At 40.6% G+C, this 16,029-nt stretch overlaps 1 protein-coding gene across 1 annotated transcript; it reads left to right on the plus strand.

Annotated features, from left to right (window-relative positions):
* Positions 1-595: 595 nt before the first annotated feature.
* On the plus strand, positions 596-3,895 carry LOC143525384 (collagenase 3-like). Its single transcript, XM_077019254.1, has 10 exons — positions 596-803; positions 926-1,167; positions 1,259-1,407; positions 1,806-1,934; positions 2,018-2,179; positions 2,297-2,426; positions 2,538-2,668; positions 2,762-2,921; positions 3,003-3,106; positions 3,203-3,895. The coding sequence occupies exons 1-10, from the start codon at positions 702-704 to the stop codon at positions 3,301-3,303; spliced, it is 1,410 nt and encodes a 469-aa protein (XP_076875369.1). The 5' UTR covers positions 596-701; the 3' UTR covers positions 3,304-3,895.
* The last annotated feature ends 12,134 nt before the right edge of the window (positions 3,896-16,029 follow it).

Genomic DNA, 16,029 nt, shown 5'->3' on the forward strand with positions numbered 1-16,029 from the left:
CAATCATTACACTCATGACACTTCATGCACTTTTTTTCTGTAACAAAAAACACTGATGCAATCCATATATGGTGTTGTGTAAAACAACAGTGTGTGAGGTCTTTGCTTGCATGGCTGATTCTGGACTCATCCAAAACGTGTGTGTGTGTGTGTGTGTGTGTGTGTGTGTGTGTGTGTGTGAGTGAGTCATCCATAAAGTTGCGGATGTGGCATGTGTAGACAAGTGTGGGATTTCCACATGATACAATGAGAAAAACATACATTCTTCATGAAAATTAAGTAAATACACTGAAGGAAAATAATTCTTTTCAATTTGATATTTATCTTATTCATGCATTTATTTGTCTTTGTATTTATATTGGAAGATTTCCTATATTTTTCATAGTGATTATTTCATGATTTAAAACAAATCAAAATGTCAAATGTACGCTATGATCATTACATTTTTCTTCTTATTTACTAAGCAATGATCTTCAAAAAGTACAGATTGAAAATGAGGAAATTAAGACAAGAATTTATCCAGACATGAACCATGACGACATTTCCTTGACATCGTGTGGGTGAAACCATACCCAGAAATAATGATGTTCCATGACTGACAGAGAAAGATGACAAAGACTGCTGCTTACCATGTCTGTGTGAGGGGTATTTAAGCCCTCTGAACCCTCCAAGCTAAAGTGGATCCCTGAGGACGAGGCAACATGAAGACTCACTACAAGTTCTGCATCCTCATGGGCCTGATGATAACCGTTCATTCAGGTCCAATAACACGGCAAACTGAGAACGAAGATGCCTTTGTAGAGGTGATGTAAAATTTATGTGTTCATTATTAGTTGATACTCAGGAAAAGGATGTAATAATTGCTGTTACTATTCACAATGTTAGAAACTATTCATGTTAACATGTATTTCATTGTTTTGTGTAGAATTATTTAAAGAAATTCTACAACCTGACCGAGCAAACTGGACCTTCTTCCAAAGGGAGGTTTAATCAGATGAGTCTCAAAATAGCAGATATGCAGAAGTTCTTTGGACTTACAGTGACAGGAACTATGGACTCAGAGACATTAAACGTGATGCAGAAACCTCGCTGTGGAGTTCCAGATGTTGCTCAGTATTCTACTTTTGGTGAGGGTCTCAAGTGGAAGACCAACGACCTAACATACAGGTACAAACAGGAGCCGCTGCTGGAGACATAGTCTATTAACTGCACTGCCACAAGCCTGTAAAACCTTTAACACATTCTGTAATTCCCACAGGATTGAGAACTACACTCCTGACATGACTCAGGCTGAAGTGGATGATTCCATCCAGAGAGCGCTGCAGGTCTGGGCCCATGTTACTCCTCTGAAGTTCACCCGCATCTACAGTGGCACAGCAGACATCATGATCTCCTTCGGTAGAGGATGTAAGTTCACATTGCAACAATGGGAAAGTTATATGTACAATTTTACAGTCAATTATAAGAAAATTAAATTTTAAGTATAAACAATTCTCATTTCATGATTGCTGGGAGATCAGGTAGAATATATACCTAGAGCTGTTTCTGGTTGAATTTAACAGACACCCTGATTTTCTACATTTTTACTCATCTGAGAAGTAGTGGCAGCATTTGTCTCCTACCTGATACTTCGATGTGGCACATTCCTTTAGATTTGCAGAACTGCTGGGTGTTATTAGACAGGCAATTCTGGCTCCATTTCAGTGAACTGAATCTTTTCTTATATGACTAGATTGTGCCATTAGACAAAAATGACAAAAAAAGTAAACTGTCTAGATTATGAAGTCTTCCTTCCTTATTTGTAGCCCATGGTGATTTCTACCCCTTTGATGGACCTGGTGGCACACTGGCTCATGCTTTTGCTCCCTCTGCTGGCATTGGAGGAGACGCACACTTTGATGAGGACGAACATTTCACCTTCCGTTCAACTAATGGTGAGGCTTGCAAATCACCACTGAACCTAGAAAACTATGAAAATCATATAAACTCTGATAGGCTGATCATTTATTCTTTTCAGGTTACATTCTGTTCCTGGTTGCTGCTCACGAGTTTGGCCACTCACTGGGTCTGTCCCACTCCAGTGACCCGGGTGCGCTCATGTACCCAATGTACATCTATAGGGATCCAAACTCATTTGTTCTGCCCAAAGATGATGTCAATGGAATTCAGTCTCTTTATGGTAAGCACAATATGAAGTGAAATTTAAGTGAACAATGAAAAATTCTGTAGTCGGTTCATTTACAGTCCATCAACCAATTTTAATAATTTTAACAGTTTTCTGACAATTAAACCACAGGTCCAAACTTAAAAGTGGATCCTGAGAAGCCTCGCCCCACACCTGGAGTCACCCCTAATGCCTGTAACCGCGGTCTAGTCCTGGATGCTGTTACAACACTGCGAGGAGAGACATTCTTCTTCAAGAACAGGTACAAATGGATGAAACGATGTAGCTGAATTAGTTAAATCTGAGGTATAATAAATTGGCATTGGCCATCTGATTGATCATCTGACCATCTGATTGATCTTCTGTTATTCAGCATTTTCTGGCGTATTTTTGCAAACAACGAAACTAAACAAAATCCGATCCAGAGCTTCTGGCCAGATGTTAAAGATAATATTGATGCCGCTTATGAGAATACAGCACAAGACAAAATATTCTTCTTCAAAGGTAAATAGTAAATAACCTTCAAAAATATAAAATATAATGTTTCCATTAACAATGCAGTGTGAGATAAACATCCAACCTTGTCATGATCCTCAGGTGAGAAAGTCTGGGCTTTCAGGGCTACTGCCACTGTGCCAGGATACCCAAAACCCCTCAGCAGCATGGGGCTTCCCTCCACAGTGAAGAAAATCAGCGCTGCCCTTTATGACCCGGACACTGGAAAGACCCTGTTCTTTACTGACAACTATTACTACAGGTAGGACATAAATGACATTGTTTTTCTTTAATTACCAGAATTTTTCTCTGCATACAGCTAACAAATGTAATTACTTTGCAGTTATGATGAAAGCAGGAAGGTGATGGACAAGGGTTACCCTAAATTGGTGAAAAAGGGATTCCCAGGAATCAATGGAAAAATTACTGCAGCTTTCCAGTACAGGGGTACGTAATATAAACACCTTTAATAATTAAGACAGTCAAACCATCCTAGGACTAAGTAGCTGTGTGATAACCCTACATGTAAACTGTGTGTTACAGGTTATACCTACCTCGTCAGTGGAACACGCATATTTCAGTTCAGCTCCTCAAGCAAGAAGGTCTTACGTACGCTTAATAACAACTACTTCCTGCCATGCTAAATGTTCCTGTCTGTGTACTACTGAATTACAGATATAGCAAAAAATGAAATGTATATAATAATATACAATATCAATAATAATATAGGGTGGTTCAAAGCTTTTTGAGTGTTTCATCTTTAATTTAAATGTGTTTTAAAAACATTTTAAATTTATTTTTCAGTAACACATTTGATTATTTATGGATGGTTGGTTTATAACCAATAAATGGAATGTTTTTATTTGCATCTGATCATTTTACAGTTTTTTATGACTGCTAACATGCATTTCCCAATACTTGAGATACATTTTCAAAACTCTAAACACAGCAACACATTTATACATTTATACTCATACAAATATCCTGTTCAAAGGCACAAGTTTCCTCTATATACACCAACTTTGTTAAAACACAGCAAACCTTGTTCATTCTTTCAAACCCTAGCACAGATTCTTTATTTGAGATGAACATAGTCAATCACTGTGAAAAAATTTACAGTTGATGGCAATACAGAAACAGTATTACATGTAATATTTTACTCTCTCACAGCAAACAACAGACATAACAGACATTATACAGTAACATCTGTTGTTTTCTTATGTCAGTTCAATTTTACTGTAATCCGCTTCATTTGGACTTTTTTTCAAATGTGTGCATTTAAAACATTTTAAATAAAGCACATTTTAAAATCTTAAATATTACAAATTGTCCAAGAATTAAAGACTGCAATCACAACAGGATATGTTCACAGACACAACAACCATGTGTGGCAACACCTGTTTATGAGCACTAAAGTTTTCAGTAATAAATATAAACTCATCTAAACAAGACCAAGACACAGATCATCATCACTGACAACAGCATGCGGCATCCACTCTGTTTTGACTACAGTGCAAGACCTAAAACCAGAGACACTAACACACTGACTACACGAAAACGTTAGACGGCCAGCCAAAAAACACCTAATAACGGAATGCCAACCTCATAATTATCTTCCTCATTACCCTCAACCTAAACGATTGTTGCTGTTCAGTAAGGTGGAGGGTAATGATAAGGACAATGATGCCCTCAAACTCCATTATCACTGTGTGTAGTACAGACTCAATCAGTCTGATTCTCTAGTTCCGCTTACACAACTGCTTCATCAGATTTTATGACTCACTCCCTTGGATGACCAAAGAGAGATGAATTACGTCTGTTAAGTCATAAGGTTGGTTGGAGAGGTGAGTCGTCTGGTGAGGTCAAAGCTACTAGGGGTTCTACAGCTTTCTATCTGAAGTTTGTGCCCCTCTCAGACAGGATCTCCCTCCTCTGGCTCCAAGATTTCTCGATGCCATCAGGAATACATCTGTGTGCTATTCCTTGTTAAACTATTGTCAAATCTCCTGTTGGAAGGTAGATAGTGTCACGGTAGGCCCGTCTTGGGGTTCAGGGGAGACACCCATGACCCAACAATCCACCTCTCGCACACTCCCTCATTCAGTCACCTGCCTACTGACACTCTCTCTGCTACACACCTGTTCCTGATTTATTCTCTCCTTTAAAAGCTCTGCAGGTCCTGTCATTCAGTGCTGTGTATTCCTCCAGCTCACAAAGGGAGGTCCTGCACCTGCACGACCGAGACAACTCTGAGTTTCCTTCGCCTGCCAGTTGGCACACTTAAAAACCGTAACTGGAGTGAGTGAGTGAGTGAGTGAGTGAGTGAGTGCTTCGGGATGGCCGTGATGCGGGGAGCTGCTCCAACTATCGGGGGATCACACTCCTCAGCCTCAGTTTATGCAGGGGTTCTGGAGAAGAGAGTCCAGTCGATATTCAAATCTCAGTTACAGGAAGAACAATGTGGGTTCCGTCCTACTCGTGGAACACTGGACCAGCTTTTTACCCTTGTGAGTTTTTACCCCTCGGGTGCATGGGAGTTCACTCAACCAGTCCACATGTGTTTTGTGGATTTGGAGAAGGCATTCAACCGTGTTCCTCTGGGATTCCTCTAGGGGGGTGTGCCCTCTCTGGGCTGGGAGCGAGTCCTTGCCTCAAGTGGACAAGTTCAAGTATCTCGGGTTCTTGTTCACAAGTAAAGGAAGGATGGAATGGGAGACTGACAGGCGGAGGTGAGCCAAAAGGCAAAGCTATCGATTTACTGGTCAATCTACTTTCTGACTCTTACCTATGGTCATGAGCTCTGGATAGTGACCGAAAGAAGGAGATCACGAATATAAGCGGCTGAAATGAGTTTTCTCCACAGGGTGTCTGAGCTCTGCCTTAGAGATAAGGTACGGAGCGCGGTCATCCGGGAGAGGCTTGGAGTAGAGTTGCTGCTCCTCCATGTAGAGAGGAGCCAGTTGAGGTGGTTCGGACATCTGGTCAGGATGTCACCTGGGTCCGGGCATGTCCAACTGGGAGGAGACCCCAGGGAAGACCCAGAACACGCTGGATAGATTATATATATTAGCTGTCCTGGGAATGTCTCTGTATCCCCCCAGAAGAGCTAGAAGAGGTGGCTGGGGAGAGGGAAACCTGGGCCTCTTTGCTTAGGCTACTGCTCCCGTGACCTGGATAAGCAGTAAAGAATGGATGGATGAATGGATTGAAATTAACTTCAGTATTTCTGCATATACCCTGTTGTATTTTACTTATATTTGTAAATAGCTGACTCGCTACCTTCCGCCATTTCTTCTCTGCTCTGAAAGCCTCCACTGCTCCTGTTGAATTATGGAATAGGACGGGGTGCCAAAATCGCATACTTCAAAATGGCGCCCAATTCAGTAGGCCATCCAGGTACTTTTCACTTATATTGTGTATTCGGACACACTAGCCTTTACTGCTTTGGCGTACTGAATAGGAGGGAAGTATGGCATTTTGGATGGAGTCTGAAATGAAAGGAAAGTGAGGAATGATTGACAGGGGGTGGGGCAACGCATTACAGTCTTGTCATTGAACAGGTAGAGGTGAGCACCTTCTAGCCCAGTGACTGAAAAGGCGACTTTCGTGACAACCAATAATGAAAGTGTTGACTGTTTATTTATTTTTATATGTGCACTTTTGGTCTCCTCTTCTACTGAGCCTGAGGATACAAATTGCCCTTTGGGCCCTCTGGGCACCTTAAAAATCAATCTCTATTGGCGCATATGCAAGTCATGTGTTCTGGTTGGCCACATGTCCAACAGTATATTTGCTGCTGGTATTCTTTGGTCAATTTGTATTGTGTGGTGTTCTGGTAAACAATTTAACCACTGAAACAGGTCCCTACACTTTGCAACAGTGTAGATTATACTTTCCACAATCAACTAGCAATGGTCAGTTGACAGTGGTCATGACTACCCGTTCTCACTCAGTTTGAGAGAAGTCTCAGACCTCCAGTGCCAAAGTAATTAAAAGCATCTAAAAACCTTTAATTCCCACAGGATTGAGAACTACACTCCTGACATGACTCAGGTTGAAGTGGATGATTCCATCCAGAGAGCGCTGCAGGTCTGGGCCCATGTTACTCCTTTGAAGTTCACCCGCATCTACAGTGGCACGGCAGACATCATGATCTCCTTCGGTGGAGGATAAGAGGATTTAGAGTAAGCATAGCTGAGATAAAACACTATAATTACATCACAGCGTTTATGTTGAAAAGATGTTGCCCACACACTATCAAAATATAACAGGGGATTCCTGCAGAAGTCTGACATGCACATGACTCTGCAATAGCAGAGATGCTGAAATGTTTGCTGTTCTTCATAAGGACATGAGTTTACACTTATCACACACTGAAATGAACTGCAGATAAACTTCCGCTGGAATCCCCTATTTGGTTTTCATAGTATGTGGGTGATTTCCTTTCAACTTCAAACACACACAAATATACTTTATACATCTTCAGCTTACATTTCTCTGTGTAGAATTTTGGATCGAGTGCCTTATCTCTACATTAAATTACAGTCTAATGTATTCTTATGTATAAACAATTCAAATTTCTACTGTGTTTTTTCTTCAAGTAGAACAGATATAACGTAAATATTTTGTGTTTGCTCTAGCTGCTCTGGATTTAACTGATGCTCTAGTGCTCTACGTTTTCACTAGAAAGAGGTGTTGGGTGAAACCACAGCTCAGTGGTTAGAAGTGTGACCTCATTCTTTTACTCAGCAAAGGCTCAAGCTTGGGCACAGAAAGGCACATTTAAATAACACAAATAATGTGGGGGGACACATGGGGGGCCAATCAGACTCAAGGAGTGGCTGAGCCCCACCTCCTTCCTCCTTGCTGCCACATCAGTCCCTCATAAATTCTGAAATGAAGTTTTAATCTGCTCTGGTGTATCAGACTGAAAAGACACTAAAGGTCTTAGCTGTCCACTGTGATGGCCGCAGTGAGGGTTCATAAGATAAGGGTTGCATTGAATAATCTTTATTATTGAATACAAACAGATACACGAATACACGATTACAAACAGAAAATCAAAAGCTAACATTTCAGCAAATGCTTGAATAAGAAGAACCGGGAAGTGCTAGTCATAGAAGGTCTAGTATATCCTCTGGTTGGCACATCAATAGTGCAAAGTCCCAGAGTCCCAGACTTCCTCAGTCCCTGCCAGATTGGCTCAATGTGCATTGTGGATGGCAGGAACATGCGGGCTTATAAGACAAACAAACAAGAAACAACAAACTAAAACACTGACGATTATGGGAGTGGGAGTGGCTGTGTGTGACTGGGAGTAGGGCACCCTAGTGGTTGGGAGAGGTGCAACAATACACCTACGTGTTAAGGCTCATAGTGGGCTTGGTTTGTTTATGTTTTCAGGTCTGTGAGGTGATAGTAGTGAAAGAAGAAAGAAAGTAAATTGTCTAGAATCTGAAATCCTTCACTCTACACTCTAGTTCTTATTTGTAGCCCACGGTGATCAATATCCCTTTGATGGACAAGATGGCACACTGGCTCATGCTTTTGCTCCCTCTGCTGGCATTGGAGGAGACGCACACTTTGATGAGGACAAACATTTCACCTTCCGTTCAACTAATGGTGAGGCTTGTAAATCACCACTGAACCAAGAAAACTATGAAAATCATATAAACTCTGATAGGCTGATCATTTATTCTTTTCAGGTTACATTCTGTTCCTGGTTGCTGCTCACGAGTTTGGCCACCCACTGGGTCTGTCCCACTCCAGTGACCCGGGTGCGCTCATGTACCTATCTATAGGGATCCAAATTCATTTGTTCTGCCCAAAGATGATGTCAATGGAATTCAGTCTCTCTATGGTAAGCACAATGTGATGTGAAATTTAAGTGAACAATGAAAAATTCTGAAGTGGCTTCAAAGTCAGACATTTAAATTATTTTCTTCTGATTTGTCATGGTGTAAATGTACAACCCGGATTCAAAAAAAGTTGGGACACTAAACAAATTGTGAATAAAAACTGAATGCAATGTTTAGAATAGAACAAATATCACAGATCAAAAGTAAATTGAGAGACTATCATGGAAAAATATGTTGTTTCAAAATTTCTTGGCATCAACAAATCCCAAAAAAGTTGGGACAAGGCCATTTTTACCACTGTGTGGCATCCCCCCTTCTTACAACACTCGGACATCTGGGGACAGAGGAGACCAGTTTCTAAAGTTTAGAAATAGGAATGCTCTCCCATTCATGTCTAATACAGGCCTCTAACTATTCAATCGTCTTGGGCCTTCTTTGTCACACCTTCCACTTGGAAAGGACTACGGCGACACCCAGTCTGTCACGCCATCACGTGGATGCTGAGCGTGGAGAGGGCATGTGGGGGGAGAGACTAATATGTAGTTGTCAAATCAGTGTTAATTATGTCATGTATTGTCCAATCACAGTTAGTTAATCACCTCATGTTCACCTCGTGGACACCATGTGCATTTATGATTAAAAGTATAAAAGATGAGAGTTCGGAGTGGGGAATTAGCTCTCTGCAACAGACACCTTTTGTGTGTGTAACTGAGATCTCTGGATTAATCCATGCGTTGTTAAAATAAATCATTGTACTTTATTATCTAACCCAACTGCTTCTGACTTGTATTGTGCTCACCATTTAAGGGTTTCAGAATTTCTAACACACTCTACAGTATGGTACAGTCACTCACCTGGAATTATTATTGTATTATATTGTCCTGATGTTATTCTGGTCAATACTCAAGACTCTGTGTACACTAATGATCTAATTGAATTACTTAAAGGGACACATACTTTCTTTTTGCACTATTCTCTCTAAAACATAAACTCAAATGCATTTTGATTGATTTGATCATGATCAGGAATTTGGTCATGAACAAGTTACTTCAGTAATGTCAGTGCAGTGATGGGTCCCTTTTTCAAACCTGAGTACAAATATGTCTTATCAAAATGACCTATCTAATCTGGGCCTAATTTAAGATGTTCTAAAATGCCATGAAAAGATCACACACAAAGCCTTTAGTCAAAACATTTGGTGAATTTGGGCCATCAAATCACTTGATGTGGTTGCTGAGAGATTCATTGAGGCATTATGTATTAAAGCATGGTAGGCCAGTTGGTTGATGCCAAAGAAGGCACATGAAGCCTGTTTCAAAAGAACAATATCAGGAAGCCCTGGGAAGTGATAGGAATTCTACAAATACCTATGCTGACAATCAGATATAGGTCAAGCTGTGAAAAAACATTTTACATTTACTAACAATATGATTCTGAGGAATTTGTTTGATTCTGAAGAATGTTGTTCCTTTGGTATGGTGGCTATGCTGGTAGCTTGGTGATGAGGTTATATAACCTATTATGCATGCTGTAAAACTTTGAATTTTAGTTAACCTGCAAAGTTTAACTGAAATTTTGCCACACTCCATTTTAAATGACCCCTGGCCCAGCGCAAACATCTCAGCTTGTGGAACTTGCTTAGAAATGGTTTCCTGTCTGCACTGTAGAGTTTCAGCTGGCAACGGCAGATGGCACGGAGGATTGTGTTCACTGACAATGCTTTCTGGAAGTATTCCCATTCTGTTATTTCCTTGACTGTGGCATTCCTGTTTGAGGTGCAGTGAGGTTGAAGGGCCCGAGATCACGAGCATCCAGTAGAGTTTTACGGCCTTGACCCTTATGCACAGCGATTGCTCCAGATTCTCGGAATCTTTTGATGATGTTATACACGGTTGATGGTGATAACTTAAAAGTCTTTGCTATTTTATGCTGGGTAACACCATTCTGGTATTGTTGCACTATCTTTATGTGCAACAATGGTGGAATCGATGATCTTCTTACCATCTTGGCTTCAGAGAGCCACTGACACTCTGAGAAGCTCTTTTTATACCCAATCATGTTGTCAATTGACCTAATTAGAGTTAATTGGTCTTCCAGCTGTTCGTTATATGCTCACTTTCCTTTTTCCAACCACTTATTGCTACTTGTCCCAACTTTTTTGGGATTTGTTGACACTGAAATTTTGAATCAACATATTTTTCCTTTAAAATATTACATTTACTCATATTAAACTTTTGATCTGTCATCTATTTTCGTTCTGTTACGAAAAAAATATTGACATTTGCCATCTCCGCATCACTGCATTCAGTTTTTATTCACTATTTGTTTAGTGTCCCAACTGTTTTGCAATCTGGTTTGAAAATGTTAAAGGAGAACTTTATCATTTTATACAAAAAAGTAGCACAAAATAATATATTTGTTACTATGCTACTATTTCTCTACTATTGTTAAAAGTTTTTTTTTATTATTATTTAAAACAAAATATACCCACACAAACACACACATGCATACACACACATACATACCCCCACACCCACCCACACACACACACACACACACACACACACACACACACACACACACACACACACACACACATACACACACCCACACCAACACACACACGTTTTGGACGAGTCCAGAATCAACCATGCAAGCAAAGGCCTCTGTCTGAACATACTGTTTCTCTTGAAACTCTCTGTGCACTTCACAATGATTCTGAATATATCTCTATCTCTCTCTTGTGATGGAAATTTGATGATTTCCTTTTATGTCAGGCTTTCTTAGTATACATTAAACACATTAGATATAGGTGTTAGAGATCTTTTTACATATACGTGTGTTAATCATGGCACTGAAGCCATCCGTGACTTCAGTAGGCCTCAGATGTGTTTGTGTGCTCTCTGGACGGCCTCAGCTCAGTCCTAATCTGATGTTCCTCTGGTGTTCTTAAACTGACCTCGTTGGAGACGCCTAATCTCCACTTGGAAAGGACTACGGCGACACCCAGTTTGTCACGCCATCACGTGGATGCTGAGCGTGGAGAGGGCATGTGGGGGGAGAGGCTAATATGTAGTTGTCAAATCAGTGTTAATTATGTCGTGTATTGTCCAATCACAGTTAGTTAATCACCTCATGTTCACCTCGTGGACACCGTGTGTATTGATGATTAAAAGTATAAAAGATGAGAGTTCGGAGTGGGGAATTAGCTCTCTGCAACAGACACCTTTTGTGTGTGTAACTGAGATCTCTGGATTAATCCATGCGTTGTTAAAATAAATCATTGTACTTTATTATCTAACCCAACTGCTTCTGACTTGTATTGTGCTCACCATTTAAGGGTTTCAGAATTTCTAACACACTCTACAGTATGGTACAGTCACTCACCTGGAATTATTACTGTATTATATTGTCCTGATGTTATTCTTATGTTAACACCCCTTTGTGTAATAGCGTAGATTCCTTGTTAAGTAACCAATTCAAGTTATCTAGCTAAAATAAAGCAGAGTGGCTCATTTCTGTAGTCAAATCTCTTCCAGATCATTCACATGGGTTCTTATATGCACCAAATATATTACATGTGGTTGGCCAGTTAATAGTACGATGTCTGTACGCTGCAACATGTGTCCAAAATGAAAACTTAATGAAACTGAAAAGTTTCTGTTGTATTTAAATTACTTTTAATTTATATTTAATATTTACATTAAGCATGTGTGTCACACACAGTTGGCACACAACCAAACACACCTGCACACACAGATTCTTTTTTTACATTGTTTACATGAATTTGAATAAAGCTTAATAAAGCTATTTTTTGTGTTCTGTCTCTATGAATAGCTTTCCTAGATTGCCCAACTCAGAATCTGATGCGATCATTAGTGTGACTAAATTTGCCCCAGATTACTTCTCTGGGGTGGGTTTCCCGATAACGAACGATCTTAGAAAGTTACGAACAACTTTAAGAACGACGTAACTTTAAGAACGCCAAATCTACGAGTGTTTCCCAAAAGCCTTCGTAGTCTCCAAATTTACGAACGAGTTCTAAGTAGTTCTTAGTTGACTCCGCCTATGCAGCTGCGCTGGAAAATCTCCGCTAGTCGAAAACCGAACCACCGATTTACATACATTTATTCATAATTACGCCGCAAAAGTATCATTGGCAAAATGACAATCATAAAAACTAACAACTAATAAGTGTAGAAATGTCAAGTATAAGAAAAAAATGAGAAGAACTCTAAAATTATTACCTTTGCAAATTTGACCGATCGTATATCAAAGGTATAAATAGGGCACACAATTAACCTTTCACCCTTCATTCACCATGGCTAGCAAACAGAGGAAGCGGAATTTTCTGGCGACAGAGCTGAGCCAAATGGTGGACGAAGTGGAAAAAAACAAACGCGTTTTGTTTTCTAAAGCGCGAGGAAGTTCCTCGAATTCAGAAAAGAAAAAAAAATGGGAAGATATTGCTAAGAATATCTGTGCCGTTAGTGGCATAAAAAGATCGGGTGAGGAGATCAGGAAGAAGTGGCGTGACTTCTCCAGTCAAGCCAAAAAAAGGGGGGCAGAACTCAGAAAGGAGAGGTCTAAGACTGGTGGGGGTCAAATGTCCACAAGTGTCCTTACAGTTGAGGAGGAAAGGACACTTGGGATACTGGGCCCCACAGCCACTGAAGGGATACCAGGGGGTATTGATGTATGTCTGGGTGAGATTCCCTCTACCCCACCTGAACCTGCATACCCAGGATGTATCAGCAGTCCTGAGGCCTCTCCAGGGCCTTCCTGTGCCCAGGCCAGAGAGGGAGATCCACCAGCAACGACTCTAAATACCTGTGGGTGCAGTGTGGAGCTTGTTGCATTAGAAAGAGAAAGGCTGCAGCTCAAAAGGGAAAAGCTCCTCCAAAAGGAGAAGCAACATGAAGAGCAGATGCAGCAGAGAGAGAGGCATCATCAGGAGCTGCTGGAACTGAAGAGGGCCAAACTTGACCTCATGGCAAAGCAACTGGCAGTAGCGGAGTACCAGATGAGCAGGCCCTCAATATCTGTTCCAATTATATTGCCCTCTGAAGAAGGTGAGATACTTAACCAATTAACAATAGTAAATGTTAATATACTTTATTGAATTTTCACTAAAACATCTATGAAATAACTCCCATTTTGTGGCACTGACATTAATACATTTTCCTTCCAGATCCCAGTACTAGTACCAACACTGGGTAGGTTTTAGGGAAGATGGAAGACCTTTTTGTTAATTTTTTATTTATATTTTTTTGCACATGGTGTTTATTGAAAATAAAACTTGAACCACAACAAATGCCTCCGAGTGTATGTTTATAACAAAAATTGATCACCCACAGATCACTTATCCAAAGTCTTTTATTTTTTGGTGCATCTAGGCAAAAACATTTCTTATAATTTGCCTTCGGTTGTCCAGGCCAGCCTGGTAAAGTCCTTCTCTCCTTTCTCCTGCTAACTCTACCAGAATATTTATTTCCTCTGTCTCCTCATCATCCTCATCATCTTCCTCTTCTTGCACATGTATGCCAGCTTGCACTGCAATGTTGTGCAGCATAGCACACACAACAATTACAGCACAGCTGCGTTCTGGAGAAAACCGAAGGCCACCAGATGATTTGTGGAGGCACCGAAAACGCATTTTCCACATGCCCAAAGCTCTCTCGATCACACATTGTGTTCTGCTGTGTGCCATGTTGTATCTTTCCTCAGCCTCAGTCTGGGGATTTGATACAGGAGTGAGTATGTAGCTTCGGAGAGGATACCCACTGTCTGCTATTAAATGTCCACCATCAAATGCACCATCCTTAGCCATCTGACACACTCCAGAATTGGCCCAGATGAAGGAGTCATGAGTACTCCCAGGACACTTTGCCACAATGTCCGTAAAGAGGCCTTGGTGGTTGCATATTACTTGGACATTCAAAGCAGAGAAGCCCTTACGGCAGGTGTAGATTGGGCTCAAGAGGCTGGGTGTGAGTATGGGGATCAGAGTGCCGTCCACTGCACCAATAACTCCAGGAATATTAGCAATTGAATGAAAACCAATTTTATCTTCATGTAATGCATCCCTAGTCCTTGGAAATGTGATGTAGGTTGCTGCATGGCGAATCAATGCTTTAGTAACAGCATGCACACATTTAGATACTGCAGCTTTGCTTAGTCCGTGTGCATCACCAACAGTCTGCAGAAACCCTCCTGTGGCATAAAATCGGAGGGCTGCCAGTAACTGCACCGTGGGGCTAAGGGCAAAGTTTCTCCTCGTTCCTCTAGCCAGCTCCTCCTGCACAAGTTCAAGGAGACCCATGATCTCACCCCTACGCAGCCGGTATCTGTCACACAGCACATCGTCAGGAAGATCTAGGGGGTTCATATTCAAACGCTGTGCGGCATTCTGGCGAACTGCATGGCTTCGTGGATTACGACGTCGTCGTCGTCTTAAATGTCTCTGATTCAAATCCAAAATCCTTTGAAGTGCTGCCATGTTCATCACACAAGCACAATTGCTAGCCTTATTCCAGGTTACTTATATGTGCTACTGATTAATCGGCCAATTTGATTGGTTAAGTTAAAACAAACTTAATAGGCCAACTTGTAGCCATTTATTTGCGAAGCATACATTAATTGGGAAAGTCTGAATAACTACACGATGATGAACGGAGATATTTAATTAAATATTGGGAACATATCAGCTAATGCTAAATAATTCAAAGTAGTACATGTGATTTTTGTTGACACTTAATGTTGTATATGCGATGTAATTACTTAAAAAAAAATACTGATGCACATAAACACAAACGTTGTATTGCCGTGCTTAAAATCAGCGCGAGTGAAATTAGCGCCTCTATCCTTTTTGAGGTAGAACTGCACGTGAGCTTCAAGTTAAGAAGAACTTAGTGAGTTACGAATGGGTCCGGAGATTCTTAACTTACGAACGACTATAAGAACGACGTAAGTTACGAAGAGTTTCGGGAAACACTCATAAATTTAAGAATATTCGTAAGTACGAGGTTACGAAGTACTTAGAGTTACGAACGTTTCGGGAAACCCACCCCTGGTCAATACTCTGTGACTCTGTGTACACTAATGATCTAATTGAATTACTTAAAGGGACACTGTACAGGACTTAAGACTTAAACACTTAAATACTTTCTTTCTGCACTATTCTCTCTAAAACATAAACTCAAATGCATTTTGATTGATTTGATCATGATCAGGAATTTGGTCATGAACAAGTTACTTCAGTAATGTCAGTGCAGTGATGGGTCCCTTTTTCAAACCTGAGTACAAATATGTCTTATCAAAATGACCTATCTAATCTGGGCCTAATTTAAGATGTTCTAAAATGCCATGAAAAGATCACACACAAAGCCTTTAGTCAAAACATTTGGTGAATTTGGGCCATCAAATCACTTGATGTGGTTGCTGAGAGATTCATTGAGGCATTATGTATTAAAGCATGGTAGGCCAGTTGGTTGATGCCAAAGAAGGCACATG

Source organism: Brachyhypopomus gauderio, chromosome 10 (assembly GCF_052324685.1).
Source record: "Brachyhypopomus gauderio isolate BG-103 chromosome 10, BGAUD_0.2, whole genome shotgun sequence".
NCBI lineage: Eukaryota > Metazoa > Chordata > Actinopteri > Gymnotiformes > Hypopomidae > Brachyhypopomus > Brachyhypopomus gauderio.